The sequence below is a fragment of the Carya illinoinensis genome, chromosome 15 (genome assembly GCF_018687715.1).
Source record: "Carya illinoinensis cultivar Pawnee chromosome 15, C.illinoinensisPawnee_v1, whole genome shotgun sequence".
Classification (NCBI taxonomy): Eukaryota; Viridiplantae; Streptophyta; class Magnoliopsida; order Fagales; family Juglandaceae; genus Carya; species Carya illinoinensis.
Window position 1 is genome coordinate 9,341,651 of NC_056766.1, and position 22,223 is coordinate 9,363,873.

At 39.3% G+C, this 22,223-nt stretch overlaps 1 protein-coding gene across 1 annotated transcript; it reads left to right on the plus strand.

Moving 5' to 3' along the window:
- Window positions 1–17,275: 17,275 nt before the first annotated feature.
- Window positions 17,276–20,975, plus strand: LOC122296637. Its single transcript, XM_043106440.1, has 3 exons — window positions 17,276–19,833; window positions 19,942–20,029; window positions 20,136–20,975. The coding sequence occupies exons 1-3, from the start codon at window positions 17,276–17,278 to the stop codon at window positions 20,973–20,975; spliced, it is 3,486 nt and encodes a 1,161-aa protein (XP_042962374.1).
- Window positions 20,976–22,223: the final 1,248 nt, after the last annotated feature.

Consider the following 22,223-nt stretch of genomic DNA (forward strand, 5'->3'; position numbering starts at 1 on the left):
CAACAGCCACTCCGTCTCGGGAAATCACATGCCCAAGAAATCTAATTTCCTCCAACCAGAATTCACACTTGCTGAGCTTGGCATACAACTGATGTTCTCTCAATTTCCAAGTACTAGACGAAGATGATACACATGCTCTTCAACATCTCGAGAATAAATCAAAATATCATCAATGAATACTACCACAAAGGAATCCAGATAAGGTCGAAATACTCGATTCATTAAATCCATGAAAGCAGCAGGGGCATTAGCTAACCCAAACGGCCTCACCTTAAATTCATAATGCCCATACCTCGACCTGAAAGCAGTTTTAGGCACATCCTTGTCTCTGATCCTCAGCTGGTAGTATCCCGACCTCAAATCAATCTTCGAGAACACAGCTGCTCCTTGAAGCTGATCAAATAAATCATCTATCCGCGGGAGAGGATATTTATTCTTGATGGTCACCTTATTTAATTCCCGATAATCGATGCACATACGGAGGGTTCCATCTTTCTTTTTAACGAACAGCACTGGCGCACCCCACGGCGAAGTACTTGGTTGAATGAACCCCTTATCTACCAGCTATTGCAACTAAGTCTTCAACTCTTTTAATTCAGTCGGTGCCATGCGGTAAGGAGCTTTATGTACAGGAGCCGCTCCAGGTTCCAAATCTATAACAAACTCCATTTCCCGAATAGGGGATAGCCTCGGCAAATCTTCCACAAACACATCGGGGAATTCTTCCACAACTGGAATGTCTACCAAAGACTTCTTCTCAGATGGCATAGACACCATCAGGACTAAGAAAGCATCCGCTCCCCATGCAATCTCTCTTCTTGCTTGAATTGCCGATATAATTACCGGCTTTTTGTAACTTACTCCCCGCAAATTCCAGACAATCACCATCTGGAAGTTGAAAGCTAAATACCCAACTTCTGCAATTAATACTCGCAGAATATCGGTATAGCCAATCCATCCCGAGGATGATATCAAAACCCAACAGCTTGAACACCACCAAATTAGCATCCAATAACCTTCCATCAAAATTTAATGGGCATCCCAAAGCAACCTTGGAACACCACACCATTTCACCATTGGGTAGAGCCACTACTAATGACTTCGGCAAAGGTTCCGTGATCAAATTACACATCCGAGCAAACGTGGAAGATACAAATGATTGTGAAGCACCCGAATCAAACAAAGTGCAAGCATAAAACTCATATAAACGGACTCTCCCTGAGCCAAACACATAACCCATGAAATCCAAATACACAAAGAAATCAAAGCACGACAAAATTCAAATCCAACATAAAATTAAATTACATCCATACTTGTAATTACTCCAGCATCATGGGTCGCTAGCGCCTCATCATTCACATCTCCAGGTGTGACAGCATAAACCCGGGCTTGCACTGCTTGTCTTGGATTTGTTCTTCCACTGCATCTACCTCCACGGCTTCCTTGAACTGGTATGGGACACTCACGAGCAACATGTCCCACTTGGCCGCATCGGTAACACTGGGGTCCACCACTCAGCCGACACTCGCCCTCATGAGCTCTATTACATGCTCCACAAATTGGCACCCGTCCTCCCATAAGAACACCTGAGGACGCTTGAGGTCGAGTTCCGGTCCGCTGAATAAATTTCTGAGGCGAACCCGAGCTGCTTCCTTCACCAGAAAAACTCCGCCTCTTATGACCCGGAGGGGAGCCCATACTCAGATTATTCTCTCGCTCCACAAGAGTGGCCACATCCACTAAGTCCTGAAAAGTGGATATCCGGTGACTGACCACCATACAGCGTATATCAGGGCGTAGTCCCTCCTAGAAACACTCAGCTCGCATCTCTTATGTGGCGATGAGGTGGGGAGCAAATCGCCCAAGTTCTAAAAATCTTCGGGCGTACTGTTCCACTGTCGTGCTCCCTTGGACCAAATTTGAGAACTCTCTTGCCTTTTGCTTCCTTACAGAAGTGGGAAAGAAGCGATCATTAAACTCTTTCTTGAAGCGCTGCCAGGTCACAGCGGCGAAAGATCCCAATTCTGATTCCAGCATCACCCTCTTGGTATCCCACCAATTAGAAGCGGTGCCTTGCAACAAATAGCTGGCATAGAGTACTTGTTGCGGCTCGGTGCAACCACACACCTCAAAAGTTCTTTCCAAGTCTTTGATCCACTTTCCAGCTTGAAGTGGATCCTCTTCTCCAGTGAAGTGTGGAGTTCTATGCGCCAGAAAGCGCTCATAGGTGCACCCAGCTTGCATCCCTCCACTAGGCCCTCCAGGTAGTAGCCATGGCCCTCCTTGTTGCCAAGGCCCTTCTTGTTGCCAAGGCCCTCCTTGTTGTGGCCAAGGACCCCCTTGTTGTGGCCAAGGTCCTCCTTGTTGTGGCCAGGGCCCGGTCTGCTGTGGCCTAAAATTCTGCTGCATAAACTCCGTCATCTGTCGTATTGCTTGGGCTATGGAGTCATCTCTCGATGTATCGTCCCGTGGCTCCTGAGTAGATTTCCTTGGTCTCACCATTTTTTTTTCCTGCCACCACAACCTTTGACCCCCTTTAAGAAAACAAAAACAAATAAAACCAACAACAAACAAAAACAAAAACCAAAGACCAACACCACATAACAAGAAACAAAAAGAAACCAGCTTGCAAAAACATAACCAAATAAATAAAAACAAGCAAACAAGTTCAAACAAATAAAATAAATCAAATAGCAACTTTACTTAACATAACTTTAAAAACATTCTGGTACTACCTACGGGATATGTGGTTTTACCAAGAGCCAAACCACTCTGATACCACCTGTGACGCCCCCAAATCCCCACGCCCGGACACGGGAAAATCGAGACGTCCGGATGATGACAACCCGGGTCACCACCCTATCGACGAGTGCTAAGTGTGTGTAAAAGCAACAAATGTGCAAAAGAAAACGCAGCGGATAAAGAAAGTCATATAACTAAGTACCAGAATTTTTTCTTAATATATTACAAAGCTATTCAAAACATACATAATAAAATATTATAAGATACAAACATAGTTTTAAAGCCAACTATAAAGCATAACTCCAACTCAGAACTCCGGCGGAGCCGCATCTTCGGGCTCAGCCTCCTCCTCCTCCTCGAACCCTGCACCAAAGTCTATGGTACCAAAAATGGTGCCGCAGGTAAGTAAAATCCAAACACCACCAGATAAAAACATATAAAACTCACACACCATGCATGAAAAAATGCAATGCACATGTCCCATAAAACCATAATTTTTCACGCACGCCAAAAAACTCATTTGGCCCAAAAACATAACCTTTCCAAATATCACACCAAAAGAAACCATTTGGTCCATATCCAACTCAAACCATTAACCAAACCATCAGAGCACTGTAGGCGGGAATCGCAGGTGGGACTCTACCACCATCCCTGCTCACCACCATCCCTACACGTGCACCGTAGGTAGGAATCACAGGCGGGACTATACCACCATCCATGCTTACCACCATCCCTACGCCGCGTGCACCGTTGGCGGGAATCGCAGGCGGGACTCTACCACCATCCGTACTTACCACCATTGACTCACTAAAAAATGAGTAGCACTAATGCTATCCCAAGGGCAGGAGGATGTCGTATAATAATTAGGAATAAATTCCTAGATCGTCTCCTCAGGGAAAGTTACTTAAAATTAAACTCGTTGAAAATTGTGAAAAACTTCACAAAGAGAAAACAAGAGGATGATATGTGCAATAGATGGACGAGGTTATTAGTCATGGACTAGATTCATATTTTTAGATTTTTGATTGTCGGATTGGAATGTAAATGACTAATAGATTAAACTCAGAAATTAATAAAACTAAATTAAGAATTAAACTAGATTAGAAAGTAATTGACAAAACATGCACTGAAAATTGAAAAGCCTCAAAATCAATATTCTAGGGTTCATCATTGTATCTAAATCACAAATTCTCAAATTAAACCATAGCAATTGTAATCACTATTAAAATGAAAGCTTAATGAAACAATAAAAATAAATAACATGAAATAAGTAAACAACAAATAAATTACCCAACTAAAACAAAAACAAAAGCTCTCTACTTCACTTTCTGAAAAATATAATTCAAACCAACTAAATCTCCTCTAAAAAAATAAATCTAAACCGACTCACTTCACTTTACGAATGAAAAGTTCAATTCCCTCTACTCCCATGTATCATGTTTCAGAAAAATCAAAAACAAAAGCTCTCAACCAAACCCTTCTTGTGATAAATTAAGGTAGCACACTTAATGAAATGTTTTGATCTATAAAATACCTAGCAGTTCAAACGGTCAAAGCTCAAAGAAATAAAACAAATCAAAACTAAATAAATGAATAAAACTAAGAAAATTAAATGAAGCTTAACGCTGCCCAAAGGAAATGAAAAGAGATCATCATCTACTCTACTGTGCTGCCGAATGTAAACCAAAAGAAAGGTATGAAAATCTGCTGCTAGCGTCCAAAACAACAAGCAAGAATGAAAACATAAACTAGATACCAGCTAGCTTCTAAATGAAAAGAAAATAAGTAAAAACTGCCTTCTCCTGCTGCTGCTTCCAGCTAAATAAATAGCTGATCTCCAGCTGCTGCACGTTCAATTGTCTTCCATGATCCCATGTGATCTCCTGCTGCTCCAGCTAACCGAACAAAAATGCAAGAAAAAATAACTCTGCTGCTGCTGCACGTCCAGGTTGGTGCTTCCCGTCCACATGGAAAAAGAAAAAGAAATAAAACTCTGCTGCTGCACGTTCAAGTTGATGCCTTCCGTAGACCACTTTGCCATGTGCTTTCCGTAGACCACCTTGCCATGTGCTTTCCGTTTGTGTGCTGTCTAGGTGGGTTTGTTGCTACATGTTCAGGTGTGAATTCCAGCATTCTGCTATCTTCAACGTGCTTCCATCTCTCAGCTTCACATGCCAAAAGCTTCCAGCAACACATAACTGATCTCCTGCACGTCCAGCTGCTGTCCATGTGGTCCGAATGAGTTTGTTTTGCTGCTGTACAACGTCTGCAACGTGCTGTGTTCCTGCATGTGTGCATCCGAATGATTTGCTGGTTTGCATGTGTAAGTTGGTCCCATGTTTTCTGCATGTGTGCATTTTGAATGAGTGTTGTCCGAAGGGTCTTCTTTCTTTATGTGTGAGTTGGTGTGATCCAAATGAGTGGTTGCTGTCATGCATGTGTGAACTGGTCTGCATGTGTACATGTGTGCATGCATGTGTGAGTCTGAATGTGTTTGCACTTTTCTGCATGTGTGCATGTGTTGGTCTGCTGCATGGTGTCCACTGCATTGTGTCCGAATGGTGCTTGCACTTTTCTGCATGTGTTGCATGTGTGAGTTGGTTGCTGTGTGCTGTCCGAATGATGCTATTGAGATTAACAGAAAAATATTGCACACAAATCTTGCAGGCACCAGCTGGTATGAACTCGTTGACAGCTTCAAAAATTAACTGGCTCTTAGATTCTTTAATGCAGTAAACTAATGGAAAAAATCGAATAGAAGAGGTTGGAATGAGATTGAATACGAGGAAACCGACAAACAAGAGCATGTTGAACTGTTCTTGTTGGTGGAAGTTGGAACGGTGCTGGATGAATCTGATCTGTTTTGGGGAGAAAATAAAAAGAAATAAGACACAATTTGTAGCCAAAAATTTAATGCCGAGGATGCCCTATGGTTATGGGTTGGCAAGAAGTGCTTCTATCTTTTCAAGATGGAAAGATAGCTCAAGAAACCTTATGAACATGAAGAACAAGGAGAACAATGGTACAAACACAAATGATAATGGAAAGCAAGAAACATTATGGACTAGAATGCACGGTAATCAATAGTTGGTAGAATTCAAGCAGAAATTCATGCTTTTAATCAATTAAAATCACAACTTTGATTTATTCATTTTAACCATTTTTCCATTTAAAACCAATAATAATGTCATGATGAATTTAAAATACATTGGTTTTAAATAGCTAAAATATGCAATATTTCAGCCCAATCAACCATCCCTACGCCGCGTGCACCGTAGGCGGGAATCGCAGGCGGGACTCTACCACCATCCCTGCTTACCACCATCCCTACACGTGCCTCTGAATCAAACCAATTAAACCGTATGCACCATGACCTCCCCTAGGGGTCATCCGCACACCCTGGCTCCAGTGCCACACCGCAGGTAACGACTACGCATGTGACACCTAAACGAGCGATGCCCAGTTCCGCGCCCCGCGCGTTCATAGCCAAGCATCCTCTAGCCCTCGCCAGCGAAGGGCCACGAAGTCGGTGAGTAGAGCGATGCCCAGTTCCGGGTCCGGCGCGTTCGTAGCCAAGCATCCCCTAGTCCCGCTCCCGTCGTCACCCAGCGACAACTCAGGGGACGTCACTCAGTATATTACGCTCCCGAGTGACCAGAGGAGCTCCACCGAGATAATAACCCATCCTGGCTTGGGCTCGTGAGACACATGTACTCGAAAATCCATTTACGCCAATAAAACAGGATTTTCTCAAATAAAATAAAACGCACGTACAAGCACCATGTAAATGCAATCTCGATGCACAAAACAACCAACCAACCATAAATCAACAAATCAAGCAACTCCATCCTCAATCCATCCGACCCCCGAACTCCTCGGACTCAGGCCGGAATCAGCCAACCAACAGCAAAAAGTTATTGAATGAGCAAAATATATTTAAATCTGAAAGTAGGGTTTGGAAAATACTTACAGCGCTATACGGCATTTTTAAAAAGCTCGCAGCGTTGCAAACGGCGGTAGAAATGCAACGTAACAGTGAAATTTCACTGTGGCCGTGGGTTGTAAAATACCCACTTTTGAACGGGGATAAACCAAAGCTCGGGATTGTTAGGGAAGGGTCTAAGGATATTTATGAAGCTAAGGGAAGTGGAGTTTGACCGTAGGTGGCGGCAAAAATGGCGGTTGAAAGCCGGATTACCCAAAACGGAAACTAGCTCGTGGGGGCTGTTCCGATGACTATTAGAGGCCAGAAATGGGTGGGTTAGGACGGCAAGGAATCGGTGATGAAGTGGTGAAGAGGTGGTGGCCGGAGGTGGAGCGACGGCGGCAGATCGGAGCAAAAACCGTGTGGCTTGATGGGCCTTTTTTGGCTAAATGGCGGCTCCGTTGGTGGTGAAATTTTGTGGGGTGGTTCACCGGAGGGAGGGGAAGATTTTGGTGGTGGTGGTGTGCTGCACGGTGGCCGGCGGCGGTAGGTTTGGGCAGCTAGTGTGTTCGGCGTGAATGAGAGGAGAGAGAGAGAGAGAGAGAGAAGACGCACGAGGTCGACGCACGGGAAAAGAAGGGAAAAAGAAAGAAAAAGAAGAAGAAGAAAGAAAGAAAAGAGAAAAAGAGAAAAAGGAAAAAGAGAAAAGAAAAGATGCAGGGAAGAAATGAGGTCCAGTCCTCACTCCAGAAACCAAAACTAATTTGCCGAAAACGAGATTAAAAACCGTAAAACGACTAAATAAATAAAACACAACATCAAATAAATTAAAAACCAATTAAAACGCAATAATTTAAAATAAATAAACCAATATATTAATTAAATTAAAAACAACCCTTCAGTGAAAATACACGTAAAAGCGGGTCGTCACAGAGTCCGCGAGGTGGGTGGTGGCGCCAGTGGGTGGTGCATGGTGGCGGGCTGGGGGAAGGGACGCATGGAGAGAAACAGGGGGAGGAGGAGTTCGTGCACGGGGAAGCAAGGGAGAAGAAGGGAAAAATGAAAGAAGAAAAAGAGAAAAAATGAAAAAATAAAAGAGGAAAAACAAAAATGAATGGAAAGAAATAAGATCTAGCCTTTTCATCATGGGTCTAAAAATTGATCCAATGAAAATAATGTCAAAATAGTAATTTAAATAAAAACTAATTTAAACACAGTGATTAGGTAAAATAAAATAATAAAATCCAACAATAAACTAATTTAAAATAAAGAGCATTGCAAATAATGATTAATAATTAATAACAATAAAGCATATTGAATTAAATTTCACAGTTAAAAATTGTAAAATAATACCATGTAAATCATCTAAAATTTAAAACAAGAAAGCCCATAATCTTAAGAAATTCAATAATTACTTAGTTAAAATACACGTAAATACGGGGTATCACATCTTCCATCGTCTCTTGGTATTCCAAATCTAAACTTGTGAAGCCCCCTTTATATTTCCACGTTTTCTTCCCCAAATCTGTGAGGTCATGTTCTATATTTTGGCCCATTTTCTTGCCCTATTTTCTCCCCCAAAACCCGTGTGCCTTGAGTCAGATGTGCTATGTTTTTAGTCCAAAATCGTGAACTTCATTTTGGGTTTGCTTGGTTGTGTCCTCTTGCCTTGAATGTTATTTTCCAGCCATCATTCTTGGCCTTTTTCATCTTGTAATCAGCCCATTTACTTCCTCCAATTTCACTTCAAATTTTCTTGTTTTCAAGGCCCATTTACTTCCTCCAATTTCACTTCAAATTTTCTTGTTTTCAAGTCCCATTTTCAGTCCCAAAAATCGTGCTTGTTGGTGATCTTATTTCGGGTTCGCTTTTGGCATTAAACTAAGTGCTTGTGCGCTTGATCTTCCAGAGTTTTGCCTTTTCAGCACTATAAATAATTTTTCCAAAGAATTTTCTTGAGATTTAAATATATTTTTGCACTAACCTATTTTCTGCAGTTTGTTGGCTGTGCCGGCCTTAGGTCCGAGAAGTATGGGGATCAAGTTGGATTGGAGGATGGGACTGTTTGTGGAAATTGGTTTATGCTTGGTGTTTTTATGTTGTATTTAGTATCATGATATTCATCGCATAATTTCATGCATGTTCATGGGTTGTAAATAAAAACTAGGTTTTCGTATGAGAATGATTTTTGGGTGCGTACGTATCACGACCCCAAGCCGAGATGAGACATTATCTCGATGGAGCTCCTATATACTGAGTGACATCCCCTGGATTGTTGTTGGGTGACAATGGGATCAGACGAGATGGTAATGCTCTCGTACCGACTCTGTGGTCTCTCTTGCTGGTGGGGGTTAAAGGATGTTTGGCCACAAAAACACGTTATGAAGTCACATGCTCTGTGGCCCCTCTGGGCATCACTCGTTATGAAGTCACATGCACGATCGTTACCCAGTGTGTGACGAAGAGAGTCAGGGTGTGTGGATGGTCCCTGGAGGAGACCATGGTGCATTTGTAATTAAATGGTGGATTTTATACTTGGGTCATTTTCTGGGAAAATGGCGGTTGTTTATTTTAATAGAATGGTTTTAGGCCAAATGGGAATTTTGGCATGTATTGAAAAAAACATTAATTTTGGGGAAACAATGATTTTGGGTCTCATGCATATTTCAGCATATGCACGCATATATATATTGGTTGCATTAATGTATTTTTATCTCGTGGGTTGTTTGGTTGGTTACTTACTGAGACTCATAATCTCATAGGTAATCCTACTCTACGTTCTGTTTTATGGAATCATAAATTTTAATGCAAATGAGGACGTCGAGCTTGAGGCTTCAACTTTGCTAGAGTTGAAAACCGTTTGAGCAGATTCTAAATAACGAGAACAAAACGTCTATAATTCATTCAACAAATATCCTTCAGCAATGGAACCTTTTGGTGTAACTTTGTTACGCACATGAAACTTAAGTCGATGTAGGTACCTACCACAAAAATTATGAGATGACTTTTACTATTTTTTTTTTTTAAATATGTTTTTGCTTTAATAGATTTATGTGTTTTAAATTCAATAACTATAGCATACCTTTCAATGGAATATATCCATTGATAAGGAACAAGACCTCCAAGTTTACATTCTACAACTAAATGTGTAATCAAGTGCACCATAACCGTGAAAAACGATGGCGGAAATATCATTTTTAATTAGCACAATATGCAAGATATTATGGATTCCAATTGGTCCAAATCATCGACCCGCAACATTTTGGAACAAATTCACCTGAAAAATCCAGATAGCTCGATTAAGGGTTCTATTACCTTCTTAGGTAATAATCCACATAATGCAATTGGCAGGGGCTAGTACATCAATATATGGCTATCATGACTCTTCATGCCCACTATAGTACGATGTTGAAGTTTGACACAACGTGAAACATTTGAAGAATAACCATCTGGTACTCTTATATTTTGTATAACCTTCAACAAGTTTACTTTTTCTTTGTTACTCATTGTGAAAATAGCTGGAGGAAAATATGTCTTGTTTGTAGCTATGATAACCGGATGAAGTTATGGTCTCAAACCCATCTCTTGTAAGTCAAGGCATGCATGTATGCCATATTTTGATTTTGTATCAACATTTAACAGTGTGCCAACAATATTATCCACCACATTTTTTTCAATGCACATCACACCAAGATTATGACGCAATAAATTATCTTTCTAGTCAAGCAAACTGAAGAAAATACTACGTTTCTTCCATGAATGTTCCTTAACATTAGTGGACTCCACAACTCTTTTTCTTTTACAATTTGTTCTATCATTGCATCCTTCATCATCTGATTGTTCCAAAATTTCATCAGGTGTTGGCATAGTAGGTGGAGGATCAATTTCTCATGTACCATTAAATGTTTTTGCCATCATTGTCCACCTATGATTTCTTGGAAAAATTTCCATGTTTCTACCATCTAGATCGTGTATTACCCATACAACAAGGACATGCTAAACATCCTTTCGTACTCCATCCAGACAAATCACCATACGTAGGAAAATTATTTATCATCCACATTAAAGTCGCACACATTGTAAATATCTCTCTAGAGCAAACATTCATAGGTTGGTGCTCCATCCTCCCATAATTCCTTTAATTCTGATATTAGAATCTCTAAGTATACATCTATATTCATTGAAGGTGATGATAGTCCCAATATAATCAACAATAGCATGAAAGTTGATCGTTTCATGCACATCCAATGAGATAAATTGTAAGGTACCAACATAATCGGCCAGGTACGAAACCACCATAACATTTTCGCTAGACTTCTTTTACTTTTTTTAGACCTATCATCCATAGACTCTTTTTGCTTCCACTTTCACACTTCACATACCACACATGCTTCCAGATTCTCATTATCCTTCCAAAATAACGTACAACCATTGGGATATATTATACATATTGTGCACTTGATTATACATGAAGGCTCCACCAGGACCTCCAAGGTATTATACATATTATGGATTCCAAGACTTAACTCATTTGTGTACTTCTTCACCTTATATGTATTTTTAGGCAATGATGCTCCTGGTGGGAGCAACTCATTCACAAATTCAAGCAATTCTGTGAATATGCTATTACTCAATCCACCAAAACACTTCATATTCCAAAGGTGTACGATAGCACTAAACTTAGTATGTTTTGTGCACCCTTCGTATAATGGCTCATCAGCATCTTTCAACATATTGTAAAATTTATAAACACTCTCACTAGAACCTTGTCGATTTTCATATTGCACTCCAGCTTCTCCAGCATCCACACCTATTTCAAGCCCACCTTTAACTATTTCATGATCAAACATAGAGAAAATGTCATATAACATGGTTGTAATCCCACTAGAGCCTTCATTTATTTGCTCATTATTATTTTGGGCATTAGTAGCATGGTAAGATGCCTTCCCTTTTCTCTCTCCATGAGCATGCCAAATGGTATAACCTTGAGAAATTCCATAGCTAATTAAATGATCATATACTATGTTGGGCATGAACATCATACGGAATCCACATTTTCTACATGGGCAACAAATCGACGAATCTATAGCACAATTCTCACATGCAAACTTTAAAAACTCCTTGACACCATCGACATACTCTTTTGTATGTCGAGATTTTTTTATCCAACTTTTGTCTGTAGCTTAAATATATTTGAAATATGAAAACATAACTAAATGAGAATGCAAAATGATCAATAACTTAAAACATAGTATGGAAAATAATATTGAACTTTGAAAAGTAAAGCAAAATAAAGACTAAATTTGCATATAACTAGCAGCATAAACTGGCAAAATAAAGCATAAATTTCCAGTTGCTAAGCTGAGAAATTTGATTTGTTGACTGTTTTTGGTGAATTGTGTCGATATTATTCAGTCCAGTACGATCATGTGAGACAAAGTGGTTATATTGTTTGTTATAAAACTTATGTTTTATAGTTTATAAAATAAATTGCCAAGGTTTTATTAATAATGAAAAATCCACTCTGTTCTAACAGTTCTATATAAGTTTTGTTTCTGAAAAACAATAACAAATAATATCTTTCTAACAGAATGCTTAAGATTTGCAACAGTCACAATATATCAGCTACGTTCACAAAACCAACAGTATACCAACACAGATCCAAATATCAATATATACAGCACTTCACAGAACAAATATTATGCTCAAATCAACAAGATAAACCAAGAACAGATATACCAGAAAATTACAAGAAAATAAGTATGAACAATAAAATAGGAAAGCAAGGAAAGAACACACCAAGATACGTGGTTCAACCCTAATGGTCTACGTCCACGGCAGGAATGGCCTTAGAGATCTTTATTGATAAATCAATGAATCACAAAGAAGCCTCAGTTCATAATGTTACAAAACCCTCTCATTTCTCACACAGAAATCGCACAGATTTCTCCACTCAAGAGCAAACCCTAAAAAACCCTAGAAAATTGCCCTTTCCTCTCCTCTTTGCCTCTCTGATTTTAGCCGATACAAAATGAGTTCTATCATTAGGGTTACAACACATAAGTGAGTATATATGTGGTACAGTAGATCTGCAACACGTGTATTACATCCAGCGGCTCAGGACATCTCTTCAGATACATGGCACATGCTCCTCACGTGCCTGTTTAATGCTGATTTAAAGCTTCAGGGAACCAGATCGAGCCACAAGATCTTCAAACACTTAATCACATTGTAAACTCATTAGTAGGCATGAGGAGATGAAAGAAATGTATTGACATACATATTACATTGTTGTTTTACAGGTTCTACAAATCAATGATATACTTGAATATAATGGTGCATGTAGTGATCAGAGTGTGGTCATTCTGCTGGTGTTCCTTGAATATATCTATGTGATCTGTACTATAATGGCTACAATTTCATTGCTGTAGCAATTCTTTATTTTCAGAAAGCACAATCCTAGAGAACTAACTACCGGAATTGGACAAATGAGATCATAATTAAAATAAATTTATACAAACAAGTAACATTATATTTACATAATAATTTCAATGTCATCTGTGGGGGATTAGTGCTAACTTTTACAAAACAATCGAGTGATGGTGCGGATTACTTTCTTAGTGAGACAAGTACCATTTGCCTTTCTCAGTTATTCTTTCTAACAAAGCTATGAGTACGTAAGTTCCTTGGTTTTTTGGTTCTTGGGGTGGGATCCTATGCTGTTCTTTATGGTTATATTTTTTTTGAAGAGTTAGTTGTGAAATTGTACTGTCAAGGGAAAAAGAAAGAAGTTACAAAATATGGTCAAACAAAACTACAAAAATGTTAGAAAACCAGCTCCTGCTTCACCATGCTTATCAATAGTCAAAGACATTATTAGCATTCACAGAGGTAATAGTCATGACCCTCTGTAGCTAATTGTCTTGTAATTGCTATCTTTTTCAGTAAGTATGGTGATTTCTTGCTACCGTGTTTCAATATTCTTTTCATTAACTTCTATTTAATTCTAATAATTGTTATGCAGCTAAGTTGTATTTACAAGATCCTTATCTCATCTCTTTCTATAACACTTCTGTTTTCGTTTGCTTGGATAAATCGTGCAAACAAGCAGGAGCCACCATCAAATGTATGAAGCATTGGCTACTTTGACAAAAATCGAATTAAGGGACATCATGTTCATGAGAAACCGAAGGGACATCAAATGCATGACGCATCGGCTACTTTGGTGGTCGTTGACTAAATTGAAGGGACATCATGTTCAGAAACCGAGTTAGAGAGTCTTACATACTATATGGGAGTGTTTGATGGTGGAGAGTTGTTCTCCGGCACCCTCTACTGCAGCTACTAGCGGCAGTGTGGGCTATAGCTATCAGTTTGCACTGTTATGGAGTGCTCTGTTTTGAGGGTGCAAAACAGAGGAACGTAGTTGCACCCAAACACGTGGTGGTAGTCACTGCATGTGTGGAGACCGTGAGATTTAAGGAAGGCTGGTGGGTAGAAGAATGTCGTGTGGAGAAGGAGATGTGATCAGGGGTTATCGAAGGGACTTTCTATGGAGGAGTTGGAGTTCTGGGAACGTAATGCACGATGACAACAGTGGGAGCAATTACTTTTCAGCAACCCTAGCTATGTTAATGGGGAAGATAAAACGGCATGTTTAAGATGGGGTTATGTGGTGAAAAAATATTTCTCTACCATGAAGTTTTACAGATGTGGGAATAATAAGTTTAATAGAAATTGAACCTATAGTATGAAAACTAGATGGAAAACTAGGACATTAATGATTTTTATAATTTATGCAATGCAATGAATTTTTTAAATGCCTGACAGATTTTACAAAGATATAGGTGACGTTATGGGTGCAGATCCTTGAAGATATAAGTATGTGTCTGATAATTAATTATGCCCCTAGATGTACGACAGGCCACTAAAAATTTAGTCTTCTTTTTCTTTAAATTTGAAAAAAAAAAATTAGATTACAGCAATGAAATCTAAAACTGACAAAGATATATAAAATGGGACTAAAATTTAAATTTTGAGAATTGATAAATTTTATTTAATAATTACTGCTATTAATGTAACAGGAAAAGAAAATAATGAAACATCAGTGCCGCTGGAAAGGAAGGTTACGTGGGAAGAAATGAAGAAAAAGAAGAAGAGAGTTTGGTAGAAGCCAAAGCTGAGGGAATTTCATCAGTGTTTGCAAGGAAGAAAATAGAAGTAACACTTGGTAGCCTCACGCCAACCTACAATGCCACTTTGCTAGGCCTTCCACCTATGATTGAAAAGTTAAGTTTACATTTTAATAAGTTTGTACTGAGGAAAAATTTAAGAATCTTCTTTATTTTTTGTAAGTATAGCTTAGTGGGCTTTATTATAAGGGTTTATTTCCTAGCACTACAACATTTTTGAGTTTTTGCGGCTGTTTTTTTCCCGGCGTTCTATGCGTTGGACGGAAGAGTGATGTACAGCCCATTTTATTACGGCGACCCATATAATGACGCAACAGGTGACATATTGCGGCGACAATTATTTCGCCGCTGGAAAATTGACCGTGAAATGCAATATAAGGCGGTCTGGAGGTTATTACCGCGACATTTGTGCGACGCAATAGTATTTGCTTCAGCATTACCTATTGCAGCGGATGTCTCGCCGTAAAACAGGGGATTTATTTAAACCCCTGTTTTCCTTCTCTCCCAACCCGATGCGTATACATGATCTGTAGATGAAAAACACCCTGAGTTCCCTCAAGCCGCCGATAACCTTGTCGCGCATCATCACCTCACCCAGCAGGTATCTCTCTCTCTCTCTCTCTCTCTCTCTCTCTCTCTCTCTCTCTCTCTCTCTCTCTCTCTCTCTCTCTCTCTCTCTCTCTCTCTCTCTCTCTGTTCTGGTTTGACCCTCTCGGCCTCTCTCCATTTGCAGCACAGATCAAACAAATTGGAAAATTGGGATATAATTCCCTTAACTCCAGCTAGGAATTTTGGTTTCCCTAATCCTGCTGCCGCAACAATAATAAGGTATATATATAAATTTCAGCCTCTAATCTATATAGAAAATGCATTTTGGCAAACATTTCAGATGTTTTCTGGGCTGCATATAATCGGTGATAAATCACCCCTCTTTGTACCTCTTGCCCTTGCTCCTGATTTTTGACGTGTTTCTTGCAGTTTATTGTGGGTTTGGTTATTTCCATCACTTAGATCAATATCTATTTAATTCCCTTACGCAATTTATTTTCACACTTCCTATGGTTGATGTAGATTTATTTCTCTCCTCATTTTGCTCTGTTTAATTAGGTTTAGCTGAAATTATTGTGCATTTTATTAAACTACAATAGTTGTAATTTCTGTGACCATTTACATCTATCTAAATAAGAGCTTATTTACCTCCATTACTGCACATCTCCACCTACAATGCTCATGATAATGATCCTGATAGATGTTGTTTGTTTGTTTATTTCTTTTTCATTTTTTTTTTCTTGGGGGAAGGGGTTTATAGGCCATGGAATTAGTGGCCATGATTCTTTAATATGGCTGGAATCATTAGCACCCACACATGTGTGCTAATGAGTGAAGAGCTGCTTGTGCTGCAGCCAATTAATCTGCTGCATAGATACCAATTAGTGGCCATGATTCTTTAATATGGCTGCTTTAACAAATAAAATAAATAATATTAATTTATAAATAATAAATTAATGTTGACACTAAAAGTCATATCTTTCCAAATCTAAAACCATCAAGCGACATGGTTCATGAGGTACTTTTTGGATGAACCATGTTTGTAGTAGTCAAGTTGATCGTTAGTTAATATTAACATGGTAACTAATATGTTCAGTACTACATTAATGAGTTTGAAATGGTCCAATGTATGTGGTGCACAATTCAGTAGTGTGTAGTTAGTTGGTAATGCCCCTGGGAGACATTACCAATTTAGTTCCATGCTAGATAACTGTGAACTGTTGGTTAAATTTCTGATAGTTTCAAAGTCAAAATGGCTGTTAGCATGCTTCATCCATTAATTACTTTTACATACCATGAATAAATGCATTGAGTGTGGGTTGGATCATGCTATATGCTTACATCTTTGTGAGCTAATTCGTTGCATGACTTTTCCAAACATCTATATTTTGGAACATTTTAAAGGATTGATGATTTGCCATTAAATCAGTGCATTTCTTCTTTTGTTTTTGTAATAGAACTAAACATGGACATCACCCACTACCACACAAGTCCTTTCATACTTACACATTCCTATCATGGGTGATTGGAGCTGACATAGGAGTTAGGATTATTCAGACATGTCCATCTTTTGATGGGATGCTATTGCCTTTTGTGAGGGATCATGAACCCTTCATAAATATCTTCTCAGACTTCATCCCCATACTGAAGTTCTATACTTGATCTCCTATAGATATAGAAGTTCATAAAACACCCATACACTTCCTATTTTTCTATACCACCACTAGAGTGCTTTCTAAACGAGCACAAACACCAACTATTCCTCTTATGAAATATATCTCTCTTTTTTTCACTGCATAATTAGATGTTTATGAGATCCGATGTCTATAAACATCTAAAACCAAGTGTTGAAATATTCCTTTTTCAGATGGACAAAAGTTGGATGCACCTCACCAATAGGTTTAGGTCAAGGGAATATGGCATTGGGGTTAGGCAATTCCTCACAATGGCTCGAGCTCATGCTGAAGGAAGTACAACCGTTAAGTGTCCATGCCGTAGATGTCGTAATAATTCCTTCTTGCCAATCAGTGAGGTAGAGAGGCATTTGTTTATTACGGGTATTGATCCAAATTATACTAATTGGATTTTTCATGGCGATCAAGAACCGTTTAGTTTCATGGCCGAGGACGGAGATGATATACCTGATGGTGGTGACAATAGTTATATTGATGACATCGACGATATGTTGGGTGACATTCATGTGGCAAACAATGTAGGCGAAGAAGATGACATGGCTCCACACCCCGGGGAGCGCAATACGGTTGAACCCGACCCGAGCACCTTTGAGAAGTTGTTGGAAGATGCTTGCCGTCCACTTTATGATGGTTGCAACTCATTTTCCAAATTATCATTCATTGTTAAGTTGCTCCATATCAAAACTATTGGCGGTTGGAGTGTAAAGTCCTTTGACATGTTGATAAAACTATTGAAAACAACTTTTCCTGATTCACTCTTGCCAGAATCTTTTCATGAGTCACGTGCATTGGAGCGAGGGTTGGGATTTAGATACATTAAAATTCACGCTTGCCCAAACGATTGCCTACTCTATTGGAAGGAAAATAGCAACTTGCAAGAGTGCCCTAAGTGCAAAGCCTCTAGGTGGTTGTCGGCCACATCTTCTAAACGACCAGTGCCCCAAAAGGTAGTGAGGTATTTTCCACTGAAGCCAAGGCTGCAGAGACTATTTATGTCCAAGAAAACAGTTGTATCCATGAGGTGGCATCATGAAGAAAGGGTACAAGATGAAAGCACTTTGCGCCATCTGGTTGACTCGGAGGTGTGGACCACATTTGATGTCGAGCATCGTTGGTTTGCTCAAGATCCTCGAAATGTGAGGCTCGGGCTTGCTACTGATGGGTTCAACCCATTCAATAATATGAGCAAACCATATAGCATATGGCCAGTGATTCTAGTTCTATATAATTTGCCTCCATGGCTATGTATGAAAGATCCATTCTTCATGTTGTCTACACTAATTCCTGGGCCGAAATCACCGGGGAATGAGATTGATGTTTACTTACGCCCTTTAGTTGATGAACTACTAGAGTTGTGGGAAAATGGGGTTGATACGTATGATGCCATGGTTGGGCAACGATTTCGATTACATGCGGCTTTATTGTGGACTATCAATGATTTTCCTACATATGGTAACATTTCTGGTTGGAGCACTAAAGGGAAGTTGGCATGCCCTTGTTGTAATCTGCATACAGATTCTTTCTGGTTGACAAATGGGCAAAAGCATTGTTACATGGGTCATCGCCGCTTCCTTCCAACAGGGCACATCTTCAGAACCAAGAAGAATATTTTCAATGGAAAAGAAGATCTATGCATGCCACCTATGCAGCTTTCAGGGGAAGATATAATGCACCAATTAAATAGCATTGGGCATGTAGATTTTGGCAAGGGTACTAAGCGGAGAAAGCGCACCCCTGAGGAGTTAAACTGGACAAAAAGGAGTCTCTTCTTTGATCTACCCTATTGGCCAGCTCTGAAACTTAGACACAATCTCGATGTTATGCATATCGAGAAGAACATATTTGACAATATTTTGGGTACATTGATGAATATTCCAGGTAAAACAAAGTATGGTATCAAGGCTCGCAGAGACTTGGCCGAACTCGGTATAAGGAAAGAATTACATTTGAAAGAAGTTGGTGATCGAGTTATTATTCCTCATGCACAGTTCTTGTTGCATGGAGATGAGAGGAAAGATTTTTGTGCATGGTTGAAAGGTGTAAAATTCCCTGATGGTTTTGCATCTAACATTTCAAGCTGTGTTAATGTCCGCGAGTGTAAAATATCTGGTATGAAAAGTCATGATGCCCACATATTTTTACAAAGGCTATTGCCAACAGCAATTGCAGGGTACTTACCTCGTGATATATGTATGACATTGAATGAACTTAGCATATTTTTCAAGATTTTGTGTGCACGGACATGCAAAAAAGAAGCAGTTTTACAACTTGAGTCTAACATTGCCCTCATTCTTTGCAAGTTGGAAACAATATTTCCCCCAAACTTTTTTGACGTAATGGTCCACCTGGCTGTCCATTTACCCAGAGAGTTGTTGCTAGCAGGACCAGTTCAATACCGTTGGATGTATCCATTCGAGAGGTATTTGGGCAAGTTTAAGCGGTATGTGAAAAACAAAGCCCGACCAGAAGGATCCATTGCTGAGGCTTATATTCATGTTGAATGCTTGACGTTCGCATCAATGTATCTACATGATGTACCAACTCGCTTCACTCGAGAGGATCGAAACATTGATGTTGGTGTCCAAACATCCGAGATATCAGCCTTTGGGATTTTTGATCAAAAAGTCCGCCCACTTGGTATCGCAACACCTATCCAGTTGGATAAGAAACTATTTAAAACTGCCCGATGGTATGCCCTCAACAACTGCACCGAGATTGAACAGTTCTTGGAGTAAGAGCCTTGAACTAATTGATGGGCAAAAAATAAATTTAATCTACCATAATTGGATAGTGATTACGTACTTTATGCTTGTTAAAATACTTTATGTCTTTCGTGTAGGGAGCACTACAACATCTTGAAGGAGCAGAGCTTATATAACATTGAAAGGCGGCATGAAGCTGAATTTCCATCGTGGTTCAGGAAACGTGTAAGTTCAGGAAGACTTACATAATATCTACCCCACTTTATTTCCATTAATAGATACGTACTTATTCATTTCCATTGCCTTTCTTGTCTTCATGTCATTATTTTAGATTCAAGCGCTACGTCGTACGGATCCCCACATAGTATCTGACGATCTTTATGCAATAGCTTGTGGGCCTGACCCTTGGGTGGGTTCATATTTTGGGTGTATAATGAATGGTATACGATTTCATACACAACTCCGGGAATTGAGACGTAGGACACAAAATAGTGGTGTTCTAGTTACAAGTGAGCACCAATCAAGTATGGTTGATTTCTATGGTGTTCTGAATGACATATTGGAGGTGAGGTACATGGGTTGGCGGCGTGTGTGGTTATTTAGTTGCGATTGGTTTGATGTTGGCGATCCAATTCGAGGGATCAGGGTTGGTGAGCATTTCACAAGTGTCAATCATAGTAGAACTTGGTATAAGGATGAGCCATTCATATTGGCATGCCAAGCTTCACAAGTATTTTACCTCAAAGACACGAGATTTTCTGGTTCTTGGCACATTGTGCAAAAGATCACATATAGGAATGTCTATGACGTTCCACAATTGGATCGCCATGATGATGTAGATGAACCTAGCGAGTCCAATGTCTTCCAAGAAGAACAAACTCCAGAAGAAGCAGTAGATGTGGACACCGAGCATAATGTCGACAACCCCCAATGGGTAAGGCCAGATGTTCAGTCAGCCACGATAGCCACTACCACATTGGCTGGGGGAAGTACTCACAATGTCAACAACCTGGGTAATATCGACGACATTTCAGATGAGGAAGAATTCAATTCTAGCGATACCATGTCTAATGGATCATGTGAGGAGGAAGATCTTGATGACACCGATGCGGAGTCTAATGTTGAAGGCTCTCTGAGTAATGACACTGATCGAGGATGGGATTCAAGCTAAGGTCTCACTTCCAGAAACCCTTTACATGAATCATATAGCTTCCAAGTACATAATCCATCATATTATACCTTTAGTAATGTGTTAGATGAAATCTGGTGTCTTTTGTAATTAATTCCATTCATTATAATATATACTCCAGTATTTATTATAATTTGAAACTGTATGTGCCCATGAATATTGGGGCGTTGAGTTGAATAATCTTTAAGGAAAATATACATGGGTAGTTGGCGTACATGAATTATGGTTCAGGGAGGCATGGGTAGTTGATTAAAATACGATAAAGTAAGTGTGTATCAGTGCACATATTCTCTAGCCTCTATTGCTTCAAGATTTATGCATGGAGTGCCTGATTTGGTATTTGGTATTTTGTAATGCATTGAACAGATTCACAAGTTTGTTGGTGGTGTGATTGGTGATCGAGTTCAAGGATGATGGCAGTAGATGGATAAACGAAGAGGAGTTGGAGGACAAAGTCATGCCGACATTCTTGGGGAGTACCATGAAGCAGCTAGAGAGCAAGTTGTTTTAATTACTACAATCCCCCAAACTTCTTCAGTACATGCTGCATAGCCCCTTACCTTATTGCCCTCAAAGTTAAATACTGATATATATCAAGAATTGGCTAGTGGTTTGTGATAACTAGTGCAACGAAATATTGTTTAGTATTTTGTAATTATTCAGCCAGATATGTGGTGTAAACCCTGGAGGCATGTTTGCATTGAAGTGGGGCCATGAAATCTGAACGAATGCTTTAAACATGTATGCTTGTTTATTGTGTGGAAATGGTGCTGATCATTTATTCGGTATTAGATAATGGAACCCTTCTTTTTTGGATATGAACCCTTCTTAGAAGATGGTAGATGGTAGAGGTTATTACATATGCATTGCATTACAAGAATTGTGACTGGAGTAAATTCATTTGAGAAGAATGTTATGCAGCATACATATACATTTATTATAACTTAATTAATATGTATTTACTGGGATATAACACTTTTATCCTATTTCATTTATTATAATTAATTAACAGGTGAAAATTTATGCTCGCATAAGACATTAATGGGCGAAAGCATTTTCATGCCCAGCTCTGATATGTTGGTATGTAGGAAATTATTACTTGATCGGTTTCTCCGAGCTAACCATAAATCATGCTAGTATGGTTAGCTATAAATTAATGCTTTGGAAATCATTTTAAGATTAATTTGACATGTTGAATACGTTGCTGTTAGTTAGAGTACTTGGGCAAGT